Source organism: Protomyctophum bolini (genome assembly GCF_963924005.1).
Source record: "Protomyctophum bolini genome assembly, chromosome: 9".
Classification (NCBI taxonomy): Eukaryota; Metazoa; Chordata; class Actinopteri; order Myctophiformes; family Myctophidae; genus Protomyctophum; species Protomyctophum bolini.
The window spans coordinates 11,481,614-11,496,680 of record NC_137870.1 but is presented as its reverse complement, the minus strand read 5'-3'; the positions used below and the strand labels follow the sequence as shown (position 1 = coordinate 11,496,680).

At 41.1% G+C, this 15,067-nt stretch overlaps 1 protein-coding gene across 2 annotated transcripts; it reads left to right on the top strand.

The window, feature by feature from the left end:
• The first annotated feature begins 2,336 nt into the window (after window positions 1-2,336).
• On the top strand, window positions 2,337-13,826 carry LOC308321542 (heterogeneous nuclear ribonucleoprotein L-like). 2 transcript variants are annotated; one of them, XM_080772480.1, is made up of 14 exons: window positions 2,337-2,469; window positions 3,180-3,295; window positions 4,347-4,584; window positions 4,805-4,892; window positions 5,247-5,341; window positions 5,466-5,538; window positions 8,814-8,846; window positions 9,036-9,107; window positions 9,202-9,452; window positions 11,656-11,777; window positions 12,032-12,233; window positions 12,401-12,458; window positions 12,616-12,726; window positions 13,244-13,826. In XM_080772480.1, exons 1-14 carry the CDS (start codon window positions 2,392-2,394, stop codon window positions 13,300-13,302), a joined length of 1,596 nt encoding a protein of 531 aa, XP_080628606.1. In that variant the 5' UTR covers window positions 2,337-2,391; the 3' UTR covers window positions 13,303-13,826. The 2 variants fall into 2 exon arrangements, with proteins under 2 accessions (XP_080628606.1, XP_080628605.1); XM_080772479.1 differs by having other exon boundaries at window positions 4,311-4,584.
• Window positions 13,827-15,067: the final 1,241 nt, after the last annotated feature.

Here is a 15,067-nt window from a genome sequence, read left to right as displayed (position 1 = left end):
CCCACCAATGTGGGTGGTTGTTCATTAGCAATTAAAACGAATGCTTGGTATCCCCTCGTCAGTATCTGTATCTGTTGATGACGACCCCCCCCCCCCACACACACACACACACACACACACACACACACACCTAGCTCAGACAACACCCATCTTGGAAGTTTGAACAATGCCTTAAAGGCCCTTCATTATCATGTCAACAGCACACCTGTAAAGCTTCGTGATCGTGACTGTGTCTTGCATGTCTGTGAATGTTGATCCTATCAACTGTCACTCTTTATACTCTCTCCAGAGAGAGAGTATAAATATATATTTTGTTTCGCGCGTGTGTGTGTATATATATATATGTATATATATATATATATATATATATATATATATATATATATATATAAAAGGGACTCCTGCACATCCAAAAAGACCCGTAGGAGGTGCAAGTCTAGTTAGCAGGCATAGACATCAAAAAGAAAAAACCTTCCAAGGAAGGGACTGCACACTCCAGGGAACAGAGACGGATAAATAAGTTGATGCAGTAAGTTGTCCGTCTATGTTCCCTGGAGTGTGCAGTCCCTTCCTTGGAAGGTTTTTCTCTTTTTGATATATATAATGTATATATAGACTCTACATGTCCCAGTTGCATATGAATGATTAATGCAGCAAAAGGTAGATGAAACGGAGCAAATGGCAAATATGTGGTAAAAAAAACAACTAGGCATTCAGTATGACTATAGGTGGTGACTGACTAGATCGTCTACATTTCATGAGCTTTCATTAGTCAGGTTTCACCTGACAAAAAGCTACATGCATGTTGAAGAGCGCAGTTTGCACGAGAGGTTAAAACAATCCCAGCCACACTACTGCGGTTGGTAATGTCTGAGTCAAGGTGTGGTATTCCGGTGGATTAGAGAAGGATCATTCAAGGAGAGAAGGATCATTACCCAAGGCTACAAAAAAACTGCCTTGAGGTCATTAATTAATTAAGACATGACAACAATGTTTCCACAGAAACATACATTCAAAGGTATAAGCTACATACTACATGTATACAATTACATTCAAAGGTATGAACTAAGCTTACTTACTAAATGTTTTTAATCTATTCTAGAGTCTAGCTGAAAGAGAAAGCCGAAGTATAGACATAATTTCTTCTAATTTTTTAGTACTATTACCCTTATTATTATAGTATTATAACTAATTATAACTACATTATTACATTATTTTAAATTTGGGAATAACCAGTAAGACGCCCTGAGGACGAGGTTGCTTCGTGCATCCGCCTGGGTGACGGCAGACTGGTGGGCGAGGGCTGGCGCTTTGGCATGCATGGGTCAGATCAAAATGGAATGAATTCTGTACTCAATAAAGTAATCCTTTACCAAAAGAATGGTGCCCTATCTCCTTCCTTGAATTCTGTACTGGCCATATATGGAACGTTTGATGAGATCAGATCAACATAATGGAATATCAGAACAGGAAGGACGGGTGGAGAGGATCAACATAATTATGGAATGTCAGAACAGGTCAGCTCCATATATGGAGATCTAAGGTTTGAGGTCAGATGTAGAGTATCTGGCCGGCTCCATATACTGTATGCAAATCTAGGTGATGAATGATCTAGACTTTTCCATAGTTATCCAGGGTTAGATGAGGTCAGTGTCGTGATCTTCATATATGGAGATGGCCATATATGCTGGTGTGATGTGTCACACCAGCATAGCATGAGTTGATTTGGAGCAGCTATGCATCTTTGCGCCTTTGCAACGTCATGTTGCTGGCTTCCTTTGACAATTAGTGGTAGATTGCATCGTTTCATCTGCCCGTGTGAACGCAAAATAAGGGTCTTCATGATGTCACGAGGCGTGACCATATATGGACGTGATGTCATGAGGCATGACCATATATGGAGGTGTGACAGACGCGAGATGCACGTTTTCATAGTAAATGCGACTTACGGTCACAATAATAATAACATTTGTTCCAGGGGTCCCTAACAGAGCATCTTTTCAGATGGGGGTCCACAGCCAAATACATATTTAATTGTCTTTCTTATGTAAACCGACTTTGAGTACTTAGTAAAGCGCTATATAAATGTAAATTATTATTATTATTATTTGGTGGTCCTTGGACATGAAAATGTTTGAAAACCTCTGAAATAAAACCATAGACAAAACAACAAACTCACAGCAACACCATTGCAAAGATTATCTCGAGTTTCCCTATTGGTTCGCGGAGACTAAACGTCACGGGCAGACTGACGTAGGTTGTCAGCCAGCCTATCAGGGCCCGGCACAAACCGTAGAAGGCGTGGCCAGCGGAGCTCGGATCTTCTAGGAGTTTTCCGGCCATTTCATCTCTCGTCACTTCACCAATATCCTTTTTAACCAGCAGGACAACATGGCTACTGCAACGAGCCGTTATTACGGGGAGGAAGGGCGGGCGAGCAAAAGACAGAAAACTGACGGAATGTCCACAGTAAGTTGAATTTGAGAAATGCTAAATATATATATCTGTAAATATGCACCATGTTTGGAGCCACAGCTGCCACGCGCATTTAATTCTCAGTACGCTGCTAAGGTAACTGAACCCCCTCCCTCCGCGTACTAATTCATTTACTTTGGGTTATTTTTATATTGCATATAAATACGCACTTAAATGTGTTAATATGCATTTTTTATAAGCGCAAACCGAGACCCAATCGCCGATATGCTCCGTGTTTGAATTGAATGAAGGGGCTCGCCGGGCCACGCCATATGTGACCATACGACGTAGCGCTTTGTTCCGTTAGCATACATGCTAACTTAAATAAAACGGAGCGCTTTAATATCGAACGGGGTCGAGGCAGCGATTTGCATTACATTTTAAGTCTAAACTACATTGCTCGTGGTTTTGTGTTAGTTGGACAACAACAAATTGATTCACATTTAGCTTTGATTAGTGAACCTAAAGCTGCATGTTAACCCACCCTTCCCCCCCCGCCCGAAACGTTATGACCCAAGGCGTTTGTGTGTAGCAGCAGCGAGAGCCACTCCAGGGGCCTACACATTTTAAGGACACGTAACAGAGTTACAAATGTTTAATTAAATTACAATAGGATTCCCCTCTGCCTATGTAGCTTGGCCAATGTATACATATATACATGTATGTCTCATATTTAAATATCGTTTGGATCGATTTTTTTAAAGGGATATGAGGATCCCCACAAGACCCTCCCGTCTGTGGTGGTGCACATCCGTGGATTAGTGGATGGCGTCACCGAAGCGGATCTGGTAGAAGCCTTGCAGGAGTTCGGAGCCATCAGGTAATTTCTTTTAATTCTACCATTTTTTTAAAACCCGACACCGATTTTACAAATGCCTTCTAAATCGGTAGTTCTCACAAGTTATTTTTCAAAATGGGTTGAATCATTAAAATCAATAAGTTTTTTGCTTTGCGGTTTGGGATATTCGAAAATAGCGCATATATAAGCTCACATCGCGTCACGTTGTGCCACGCTGCGAGCTTGTACATATCCCAGTTTTTAGAAAATCTGTGAGAACTACTGATTTAGAAGGCATTTGTAGAACCGATCTCAGGTCTTAATGGGTACTCTTGTATTGTCCTGGCTACTAAATTATTATTCTAAAATATCATTGTCTGAGTATTTTCTTGGCAGACAGCTTAAGCTATCCTTTGTGCGTGGGATCCACGCCATAAATTTGATTACACATAATAAAGTCCCACTGTACAAGGGCATGAATAAGATCCGTAAAGGACAACTTTAGTTTTTTTTCAAACCAAGGTTCATGTTTTAGGTTATTGGAGAAAGTAAAAGATTAGTGTTAATATCTTTTAATTTTGTAATCATTTACTATAGTGCTACTAGATCACAGGATCTACTGAATGTATAGGGGGCTGCCATACAATGTGTTGTAAACTCAACATGTCAGTTTGTCACCCCCTTCACATTCAGTAGATCCTGCAATCTTTTGTGGCCAGGTGTAATTTTCTGGCGTCTAGTAGGACTATAGTAAAAAATAAAACTACAATTGTGTAAAAGGAATACATATTTAGCCCCATGTTTGAAGCCCCCTATAAAAAACATCGCTAAAACAAAAGAAAGCCGCAATAACCGGCTAAAACATGAAAAGTGGTTGAAAGGGAAAAAAAAAACTAAAGTTGTCCTTTAACATGCAAACATTAATTACAATTGTACCCATGTTTTTGTTGTTGTTATTATGCCACACATTTTTCACAAGTAAAATATTGTAAGAGTTTTAAGGATCATTGTATCGACTAACATTACTGTTCAATATCGTTTATGTATTACGAACCAGAACCTATCCACTGAATGGCCTCTCTGATGTACCTAGTTATGTGGTGGTGATGCCCAAGAAACGGCAGGCACTAGTAGAGTACGAGGACATGAACGGCTCCTCCACGGCTGTGACCTATGCTGCAGACAACCAGGTGTACATCGCCGGCCACCCGGCATTCATCAACTACTCCACCAGCCAAAAGATCTCCAGACCAGGAGACTCTGACGACTCCAGGAGTGTCAACAATGTTCTGCTGCTCACCATCATGAATCCCATTTATCCGATCACCTCGGTAAACGATTACTCTTGTGGTGCATTTTCTTAATTACTAGAGTACTTTTTTCCCACCTTTTTTTAGATTCATGTCAGTCACACACAATACACTTACAACAACACGAATGGTAGCATGGGCATACAAATATACTATGGCATTAAATCATTAGCTTTGATGGTATATTTTAGCTGTTTATTGCCACTCAACTGTGCTGACATTGATGCTCTTTTACACACAGGATGTCCTCTATACTATCTGCAACAACTGTGGCCCAGTCCAGAGAATTGTCATCTTCAGGAAGAATGGTGTCCAAGCCATGGTTGAATATCCTTTCACAATCAGTGCCATTTAAACTCCCAATGATCATATGTTCCAAAGTTCGTGAAAAGTGCACCCAATACAACATTTGTGATTGATGGATGTAGTAGCAAAACTGTGGTTGGCGTAGTGTGCCAAACTGTAGCAGATATAAGACTGGTATCTCATAGGGAATCTCATTAACCGCAAATCAGCATGTCATTAGTAGAATCATACCTTGTCACTGTATGGTAGCATGCTTTTGGTTGAAACATTTATCACCAAACATCTATTACCAGTAGTTCACATGTCCACAATGCTATGCCTGATCATTCTTCCCATACCTGTTGCTCTGTTTTCATTCCTTAACTCTCCAATTACATTTGACTCGGTGCAGAGTGCACAACGGGCTAAAGCTTCACTCAATGGAGCTGACATTTATTCTGGCTGCTGCACACTCAAGATTGAATATGCCAAGGTATGTGCAGCAAAATATGGCTTTCCCCCCTGACAAACATGCTACATTTAACATGTGCCAGTCATGAAAGGCAACCCATTTGATAGTTAATGGTGTTTATGTAATTCATTTTGTATTCCCACAGCCTACTCGTCTAAATGTGTTCAAGAACGACCAGGACACTTGGGACTACACCAACCCCAACTTGGGCGGTCCAGGTAAATCAAAAACAAGCATTCATACATTCATAAACACCAAGTCTCCCTTTTTTTTCTTGGTGAAAAGATACTTTTCAGCCCCTTTACTACTTGGGATGGGAGTGGGTCTTTCAGCAACTAGGCTTTTCTGGAACCATGGAGGCTGGGAGACTTCCTTCACAATGCTACATATTTGAATTCATTATGCATGATTTGGGTCCCAAGGAGCTACTGTGGCATTATGAATGAAGTGTGGCTGTAGGGGCCTTCTTCTGTAAAACTGTTGGGCATCGAGCATGTCTTTTAAAGTATATTATGGAGAAATTATGGACATTGAGTGTAACTATCTTATCAGCCAGTCAGCTGCATGATTTGCCCTAATTTCTAAATAAAGACATGAAATGTATACAGATATTTAACAAAATATTTTAATTTTAGGCTAATTGAGCATTTTTATGTAATCAACGGTGGGACAGTTACATTTACTCCATCCAAAACACAAATGTTACTCTTCTGTTGGGCTCCCTCAGACAAGAGGTATGCAAAGCATGACTGTCATGCTTCTTGGCAGTAAGCAATGTCAGTCATTTGGCATAACTAACGCTGTCTAAGACAATGTTGATGTGACACTGGAGGACTGCCAACATTTCACTATTGTTTGGAATGAGACTTATGGGGTCAGACTGAAGGGTAATTTATTTTTATTCTAAAAAGGGTTTAAACAAGCCACTTGAGTTGAATCCTATTGTTTCACTAGTTACACAATGTCCAGCTGTGTAAAAATGGTAGCCAGCTCAGCTGCATGCACACACATGCAACCATAGGTTAGCAAGAGCACTATCTAGTGTAAGAACTCATCCAAACTCTCAGTTGGCAGTCAATTAAAAAGTGCTTTGATTGACGCCACTGATGCAAAGCTCAGATGGTGCCCACTGGTGTACTGAGGCACAGGGTGATCATAAAGGAGAATGCATTACAAAATATAAAATTATTGTACTGAACTTCAGTAGGAAAGTAGCCAACCACGGAGGCTCTAACATGCAACCAATTGGCTGCCAGGTATACTTGGGTTTGAGTTGGCAGCTCTGCAGTGTGTTCATGTCCATCCTTCTCAGCCCTGGAGCAGTAGAGTGATAGGAAATAAACAACTTTTATTATACTAGCTGTTCCATACTGCCAATTATAGGAACTGACTAAGATATGACAGTTATGTTGTCTGGTTACTTTGCGGTCAGGTTGACGTACGCTCACATGTCCATTATGCACTCCATATTCCATTATGAGGCTCTTGTTTTGGGTACTCATCTTTATCACTTGACAAATTTTGTTTGGCTTTAAAAGTTTCCACATTTATATTTAATTCAGTCACTGAATTGAAAATTGCCCATCAGCCCTGACCTTTGAACATGGCTTTAGTTCCACGTGTAGTCGTGTATTACTACAGTGGCGTCTAAACCGATCTGGTGCTTATAAAATTCTCAAGTCCAAAGCTAAAACGAATTTCCTAATCACACAGCCAGATCTTGGTCTCTTCCACTATTCGTACTTCTGTCAGTCTGGTTCTTTGCCAAATTGAATAGTGGACGAGACCATGGTCCGTATGGGGATACTGCAACAGAAGCCATGCCAGTCTCCATGTCGGAATCGCTGTAATTGCAAAGTAAAATGTACCAAACTTTGTCTCAAGAGGGAGAGGCAGACACATTTGCACTGACAACACGCGCCACCACCTCAAGTGTCTACGTTTTATGTGAGGACACATCCACCCTTGTACAGAAGTCCCATGGTCCCTTCAGACACAGGGAGAGGACATAGTCTCCACTCATGCAACATGTTGTAGGACTGATGACTCTTCATCCACCCTCAACACTTCTCATCTCTGCATCGCAACAACAAAGCTGACTGATACCAGTCCAAAGATGGAAGGCGACACCATAAAGATTAACATCCATCCACGTAAAGACAAGCTAGTGACAAACCTCGCAACAACCAACAAACGACTCACTCACTCACAAGTCAATTGAGAATGAGATCATGCTGACAGTTCTTGCTCTACCGGTTTACTGTTTACTGCGGGAAGGGGTTGGTTTTGTTTCATTTTTCCTCTTCAGTTGCTAAGAACTACAAAACACTCAAGCAACACATTACCTCCACTTCTGATGCTGTACTACCAACTGATCCAATAGATGACTTGCACTACCACCACTGATCCAAGTTGTAGCCAGCCAGTCACATTGGAGTTGCTGACACAAGAAAAAACACTCAAGCTACACATTCTCTCCTTCAATACTTCCTGTTGCTGTACCACCAACTGATCCAATAGATGACTTAACACCACCACCACCACTGATCTCCACGTTGTAGCCAGTCACATTGGAGTGAACAACTGATGAAGACAGAACATTGCTGACACCACCAGGCATTAGCACACTCAAGTCAGGCCTATCAAACACTTATGTGGAGGTTGAGCTCCCCTTTCCTCTTTCTCCTCATCTTTCCCTCCCATGTGCTTTTCTTGCTACATGCATCCCTGTATAGCTCTATTTTTTTCTGAGTGCAGATTTTTAACACCTTCCATGTGATGCAGGTTTGGCAATTTACAAAGGAGCCAGCTCCCCCATCTGAATTGTGCTCTATGGCAGCCTACCAGTGAAGTTAGCATGGACCCATTAACCGACCTGCCAGCAATGGCCTGCATCTTGATAGAACCCCCCCTCCAGCGGGTTCTTTCAGCGAACGAGGGAATGAGTATGGGATGAAATGAATTTGGTGGACATTGATGGAACTACTTCTGAAGCAAATGTCTTCCCCTCTCCCACTGTTTGTAAGCAAGCAGTAAGTAAATCAAGCCCTCCCTCACCTAGGGAGCACGACTGCACAGACCACAGCACCACACGATTACGCCAGTCCCCCAGCACCCACCATGGCCATACAAGACTGACCTAACCATCTTTCCCCATACAGGCTTACTCTCTTTCTGGGTTGTGGTGGGAGGTGGTTGTGGGTTTTTCCTGTCAAGACTCCACTAACATTGGCCCTATGTTTGTATGTTCTCTCTGTTCCTCTGTTAACAGCCAACAGGCAAAAAAACTAATGACACATAATGGCACTGATTGTGTATTGTGACATTTAGACAATGTGGTATAACATCCCTTAACTACCATGCGAGTATAGTGTTGGTGTATTCTTTTTTGAACATATCATATAGGGGGTGGTAGTGGAAATTATGTGTTATGTACTGTACTTTAACTTTAGAAAATTGAATTAACCTGTTTGATTATTGTGTACCTGTACAGATGGTGAAGCAGAGGGCAATGGAAACGGTGCAGGTGTGTACATTTCTGTTTTGACATTTAAAGCCAAGATCAGCATTTTAAAGTTTTGAAATTATTCAATTTTAAATGCTTACATCCCAGCATCTTGTGTATTTGATGCTTCCTAGAATCTTCAGTTTTCTGTCGTAGTGTTGCTACTTGCCATATAACACGTTCCCCTCTCTCCTTTCCTCCCCTTTTTAGAAGATGTAAGCGCCAATCCCAACAAACGAGCAAGGCAGCCTGCTCTGCTGGGAGATCACCCCCCAGAGTATGGTAAGACTGCCATACAGTCAATTATATTGATCATATGCTTTGAGTTTAGATCTTGCCCTCGTCTAATGTGCTTTTTGTCTTTTTGCTTCTTTAGCTGGCGGTTATCATGGTGGTTACGATGAGAGCTACGGGTCCCCTCCATATGAGGGTCGCCGTATGGGCCCACCAATGAGAGGGCGTGGTGGGAGGAGCTATGGTCCAGGCTACGGCCCCCCTCCACCACCTCCGGGGGAGTATGGTGCCCATGCAGACTCTCCTGTTGTAATGGTGTACGGCCTGGACCCAGTCAAGATGAATGCTGATCGAGTCTTCAATGTCTTTTGTCTCTATGGCAATGTGGAGCGGGTAGGTTCCATTTGTTTTGTTGGCCATGCACTGAAGACAAAAATATTTAGAACTATAATCAATGACACGGACACAGCACAACTCCAAGCAGACCTCCAGAGTACCAGCAATTGGTGTGACAGGTGGCTACTAAAATTAAATCCAGATAAATGTAAACAGTTGCACATTGGGAGAAGAACTGACAACTTGGCTAATTATACAGTTGGCGATCTAGTGATTCTAGTGTTTATAGCCTATTTTCCCTTCCCGATCCCACAACTTGTTTCTAGCAATACTAGAGTGCTTAAACCGGAATGTTTTTCACTTAACACATTTGACTGTTAACTAAATGTCAGACAGTAGGTAGGCCACTGGCACGGCTGTTTAGAGCTGCTTACTGCACATGCGACAAATGTTGGTGTTTTTTGAGTGGTGCAACCACTCCCAAGGAACAGCAATGTCCCGATGTCCATCCCTGTTTAGAGTACTAACAGGGAATGCTGTTGCACCACTTGCTTCAGACGGGTCAGATTTTTTTTGTTGTTGAATATATACATTTTGTGCCACGGACTTGTTGGGTGAGATGGAGCACTCTGGTGTTTAGACAGATCTCATGTTGTTTATAGCGAACTAAAGACATCTTATAAACGGACTTCACACCACTGTATTTACATATGTTTAAAATTAGAGACTTATTATTACATACCGGTAGAGGTTTATTTTGGCAGTGTATCCAGGAAGAACTTTCCTTAGTGGCAGCAGAATGCCTTGATAAAACACCTGTGGTGGCTTGAAGGAAAAAGGAAGTGAAACTGCTTTAACCAATTAGCTGCTCCGGGCGGATCGTCGGAGAATAACTTTCCTTAGTGGCAGCAGAATGCCTTGATAAAACACCTGTGGTGGCTTGAAGGAAAAAGGAAGTGAAACTGCTTTAACCAATTAGCTGCTCCGGGCGGATCGTCGGAAGGAATCCAACTGCTTCTGGTGTAGTGTTCTGTCTGATTAGCTTTATTATTGATGATAACCGGATCACTGATTTCTATTTTCTCATTATGCAAGGATGGCTTCATTTTAGCTCGCTAGCATTGAATCTATTTATTTAGCATTAACATGGACATTAACATTCATCAAGTAGAGGAAGAAAAAGATATAGGGGTGGTGGTTGATAATTCACTAGAATTTGAAATGCACATCTCTGAAAAAGTAAAAAAGGCAAACTCCATGTTGGCGATAATAAGAACCTTTTTAAATTTACGAAAATAACTATTTATTCCCTTATATGAATCCTTGGTGAGATCGCATCTTGAATTTGCAAACTCAGTCTGGTGCCCCTACAAAATCAAATACATAGAGAAAATAGAGAAGATTCAGAGAAGGGCTACTAAACTAATACCAGGGTTGAAAGAAAGGTCATATGAAGAAAGGTTAAGACACTTACAGTTACCAACGTTAGTGTACAGGAGGCACAGAGGAGATATGATCGAGGTCTATAAACTTGTTCACCAGATATGACTTTACAGCCGAGCCTGTTGTCCATTTTTGGGACAGCTGGTATGAGTTGAGAGGGAATTCTCTTTAACTCTTACCACTAAATTGTCATTCAGAAAAGAGAGAATTTCTTGACCATCGTCAGAAGGAATCCAACTGCTTCTGGTGTAGTGTTCTGTGTTCTGTCTGATTAGCTTTATTATTGATGATAACCGGATCACTGATTTCTATTTTCTCATTATGCAAGGATGGCTTCAGCTCGCTAGCATTGACGCTATTTATTTAGCATTAACATGGACGCCCAAAACAGGATGTGGGTCCAGCGTGTGTAGCATTGAAATGGGCTCGGCAGCGCTCGGCAGTCTGCAACGCATTGCTGTCCAAGAAAGACTTTTCTAATACATCCAGGGATGTTTGTAATTTGTATAATTGCATTGTTGCACAAAGTGTTTTTTGTGGACCTATCTCTGAATATACATTTTCATGAGATGGCACAGAGGTTGAGCTTGGTTTGTCTATGATTTATAGTCACTTGTGACTTGACATGTCCTCGTTTCCTGTCTCACCTCACCTATTATATTCGACTATTGTATTCTTATCCGTCAAATTACACAAACGTCATGCCTTGCTAATTACACAAACGTCATGCCTTGCAGCATTGTACTTGCTGCCGGTGCCTGGGAGCTCCTATGTGACCTGTTATTATGGCTGTTAACTTGGGCGTTTGTCTTTTTAGGTGAAGTTTATGAAGAGTAAACCTGGAGCAGCCATGGTGGAGATGGGAGACTGTTATGCGGTAGACCGTGCAATCACTCACCTGAACAACAATTTCCTCTTTGGACAGAAACTCAATGTCTGGTATGTACAATTACTGGTTGTAACAAATGACAGAAGATTGTGGCAATGTTCAAATCATACCCCTTGAAGCGATGTTTCTATTCAGATTTTGTGGCAATGTTCAAATCATACCCCTTTAAGCAATGTTTCTATTCAGATTTTGTGGCAATGTTCAAATCATACCTCTTGAAGCGATGTTTCTATTGTTCGGATTTTGTAATAAAGTTTTATTTTCTTGTAATGCCGTCGATCACTAAATGTAATCCTCCTTCCAGTGTGTCCAAGCAGCAGGCCATCATGCCAGGACAGTGCTATGAGCTGGATGATGGTTCCAGCAGCTTCAAGGACTTCCATGGATCCAGAAACAACCGGTTCACGTCTCCAGAGCAAGCGGCCAAGAACCGCATCCAGCACCCGAGCAATGTGCTGCATTTCTTTAACGCCCAGCCCGACTCCTCGGCAGAAATTTTCTCGCAGGTATGTCCGGAAATTGGCAGACATCTTGCGTTCGATACATACTCATGTTAATTTACATTTCTCACAAAGTTCTCCTGGATATCTGAATTAACGTTTATTTTGTTAATTTGTTTCTAAGCAATTATGTAGGATTAATTATGTCACTTAACTGATTGCCTTCTTTACAGATTTGTGAGGAACTTGGTGTCAAGAATCCTGTAAACATCAAACTGTTCACGGGAAAGAGTAAGCATTTTAACCATTATATTAAAAAATGTTGGTCTGTTAACTAGTTTATTAAATGGCGAAATGGAATTAACAAGTAAAATGCAAATGAGAGTATATTTCTGTGATTTCCTGAATGTGGTCAGTAATCCCTGTGACTGTGCTGTTTGATCACCAGGTGGCGCTGCCCCCAGTGAGCGAAGTGCATCAGGCCTGCTGGAGTGGGAGTCCATCAATGATGCCATGGAGGCACTGGGCTTGATAAACCACTTTCAGATGAAGAACTCGAGTATGTACACAAGTGTATCGCCCTGAAGGGAAAATGCACCATAACCACTAGCCTCATGTGTTGCACTGAGCTTGTAGAACACTTTTTTTTCCTTTCCTGAACTGACATGCACAAGTAGGGATGCTAGGATTAGAGTGGCTAAGACAAACATTGATTCTCTGTACAATGCTATAAATGCACAGTATGTGATGATGATTGCACTGTTTTAGGGTGGTACTTTATTTTAATCTCGGAGCAGTTGGATATGGCAGTGATGCAAATAGTCTGCATCCTGCAAAGACTCACTAAATTGAGAAAGGACTCTAAAGGTACAATACTGTACTCTGTTCAATGTAATTGAAGTAGGACTCATAAAATGTCCCTGGGACCCATCTGAGAGACCACCCCTGTGTCCCAGGGACCCATTGATCCTATTAACATGATATTGTCGGAATTTGTCGCTATATACATTTATATTTGAATTCCTTTATTTCCTTGCAATATGTGTCTAATGATCACCTCTCCCCCCTCTTCACAGCTGGTCCGTACCCATACACCTTGAAGCTGTGCTTCTCCACTGTGCAGCACGCCAACTGAGTGCGCTGTCTGCAGAGGACCCCCACCCCCCACTTAGACCACGACTTTTCACGAAACCCACCTGGTGCAAACTGAACAAAACTTATTATGTCAACCTGCGAAGGATATTGGCCTGCATGGTCGTATAAACCCTGCCAGCTGCAAACCCGTTTTCTTCGTCACACCAAACGGACTTTAAACCAATACTGACCAGCATTTGAAAAGATGGTATTCAGCATGTCCAGGTGTGGTTTATAAGGCGTCTGTGTCTGTATTCTTCAGTTGTTCTTTTTACTTTATAATCATACAAAAGCTCGGAGTGTTAAATAGAATATTTCAGAGATCTGTTTTTATGCTTGGATGGATAAATGGCAATTGTAATTTTGTATGAAGTGTTTATTTTGAAGCATTTTTTATTTTATTTTTTCCCTTGTTTAATGTGTTTTTTTTTATTATTATTGCTACGATTTCAATACCGCACCTCCATGATACTGTAGTAGGAGTTTGTTTTGTTGTAAGAAAAATAAAATACGACTTGAAACTTAGTTCTCTCTATGGCCTGATTTTTGTCCATAACCGAGAGAAATATGGTATGAAAAAAGTCAGTGGATTACAACTGAAATTCATTTTGAGATGGTCCAACCTTTGGAAAGTCCATCCCTAATTATTTGGAAATATGACCCACAGAGCAGTCGATTAGCTGCCAGAGGTGTACAGTAAATGTACTTGGACAACTTTAGTTTTTTTACCAAGGTTTATATTCTAGGTTACTGGAGAAAGTAAAAGATGAGTTTATTCATTTGCTGCTTGCTTTCATTTTAGCGATTTTTGTTTTGTTTTTGGTGGGGACATTCGAACATGGGGCTAAATGTATATATTTTTACAAAATTGTACAGCGCTTTATTTACTATTAGTCCTAGACCCCAGGAAATTACATATGCTCACACAAGATCACAGAATCTACTGAATGTGACACAATGTGACACTACCGTGTTGTAGTCTCAATATGTCTGTCACCTCCCCCTTGACATTCAATAGATCCTATGATCTTTTGTGGCCAGATGTAATTTTATGGGGTATAGTAGATACATTTAGCACCATGTTCGAATGCCCCCGCCCCTGTCAAAAACGAAAGAAACACAATGTACGCTCATCTTTTACTTGGTCTATAAAAACATGAACCTGAAAAAAACTGAAGTTGTCCTTAAAGTACAGATTCTGATTTGTAACTTCAACTTGTAATAATATTTATTTCATTTTATATATATATAAGCCCCAAGCTGAATTAAAACGGATGCAATGTGTTTAGAAAAGCTGATATGCTCATACACAGCCGATATGAGCCGATATGCTCAGACACATAAATTCTCACTTCATTGTCAATGGCATTTCATGTTTGTGTTGTCACAAAAAGCCATTTGTTCAGACACATGATGTAAATTCTCCTTTCATTGTCAATGGCAAATGTGACAGGGTTGGGACGAAAAGCTGTATATAGGAGGTGCTAGCGCCCCTCAAAAAGGATATTATATTCCTGTTATACTAAGATGTATACCGTATTAAAGTTCTACAGGCAAGCACGTCAGTGCATGCAGTGCAGGTGGTTTCAGAGTTACTTCTCTGAAACAAGAATTTCAAGCTCCTATAAAACCAGTAAGACGCCTGAGGACGAGAAGCAACCTCGCTCCAAAAGGGCAAGAAACGTGCACTGGCCATATATGGAGCGTGTCTTGAGTGTACAGAGTTTGATGAGGTCAGATCAACATAATGGAATGTCAGAACAGGT

Coding starts and splice junctions, on each gene's coding strand:
- LOC308321542 (XM_080772479.1), top strand. CDS start 2,392: ATGGCTACTGCAACGAGCCGTTATTACGGGGAGGAAGGGCGGGCGAGC. Junction 5,342..5,465: donor TCAAGATTGAATATGCCAAG/GTATGTGCAGCA, acceptor GTATTCCCACAG/CCTACTCGTCTAAATGTGTT. Junction 9,453..11,655: donor TCTATGGCAATGTGGAGCGG/GTAGGTTCCATT, acceptor TTGTCTTTTTAG/GTGAAGTTTATGAAGAGTAA.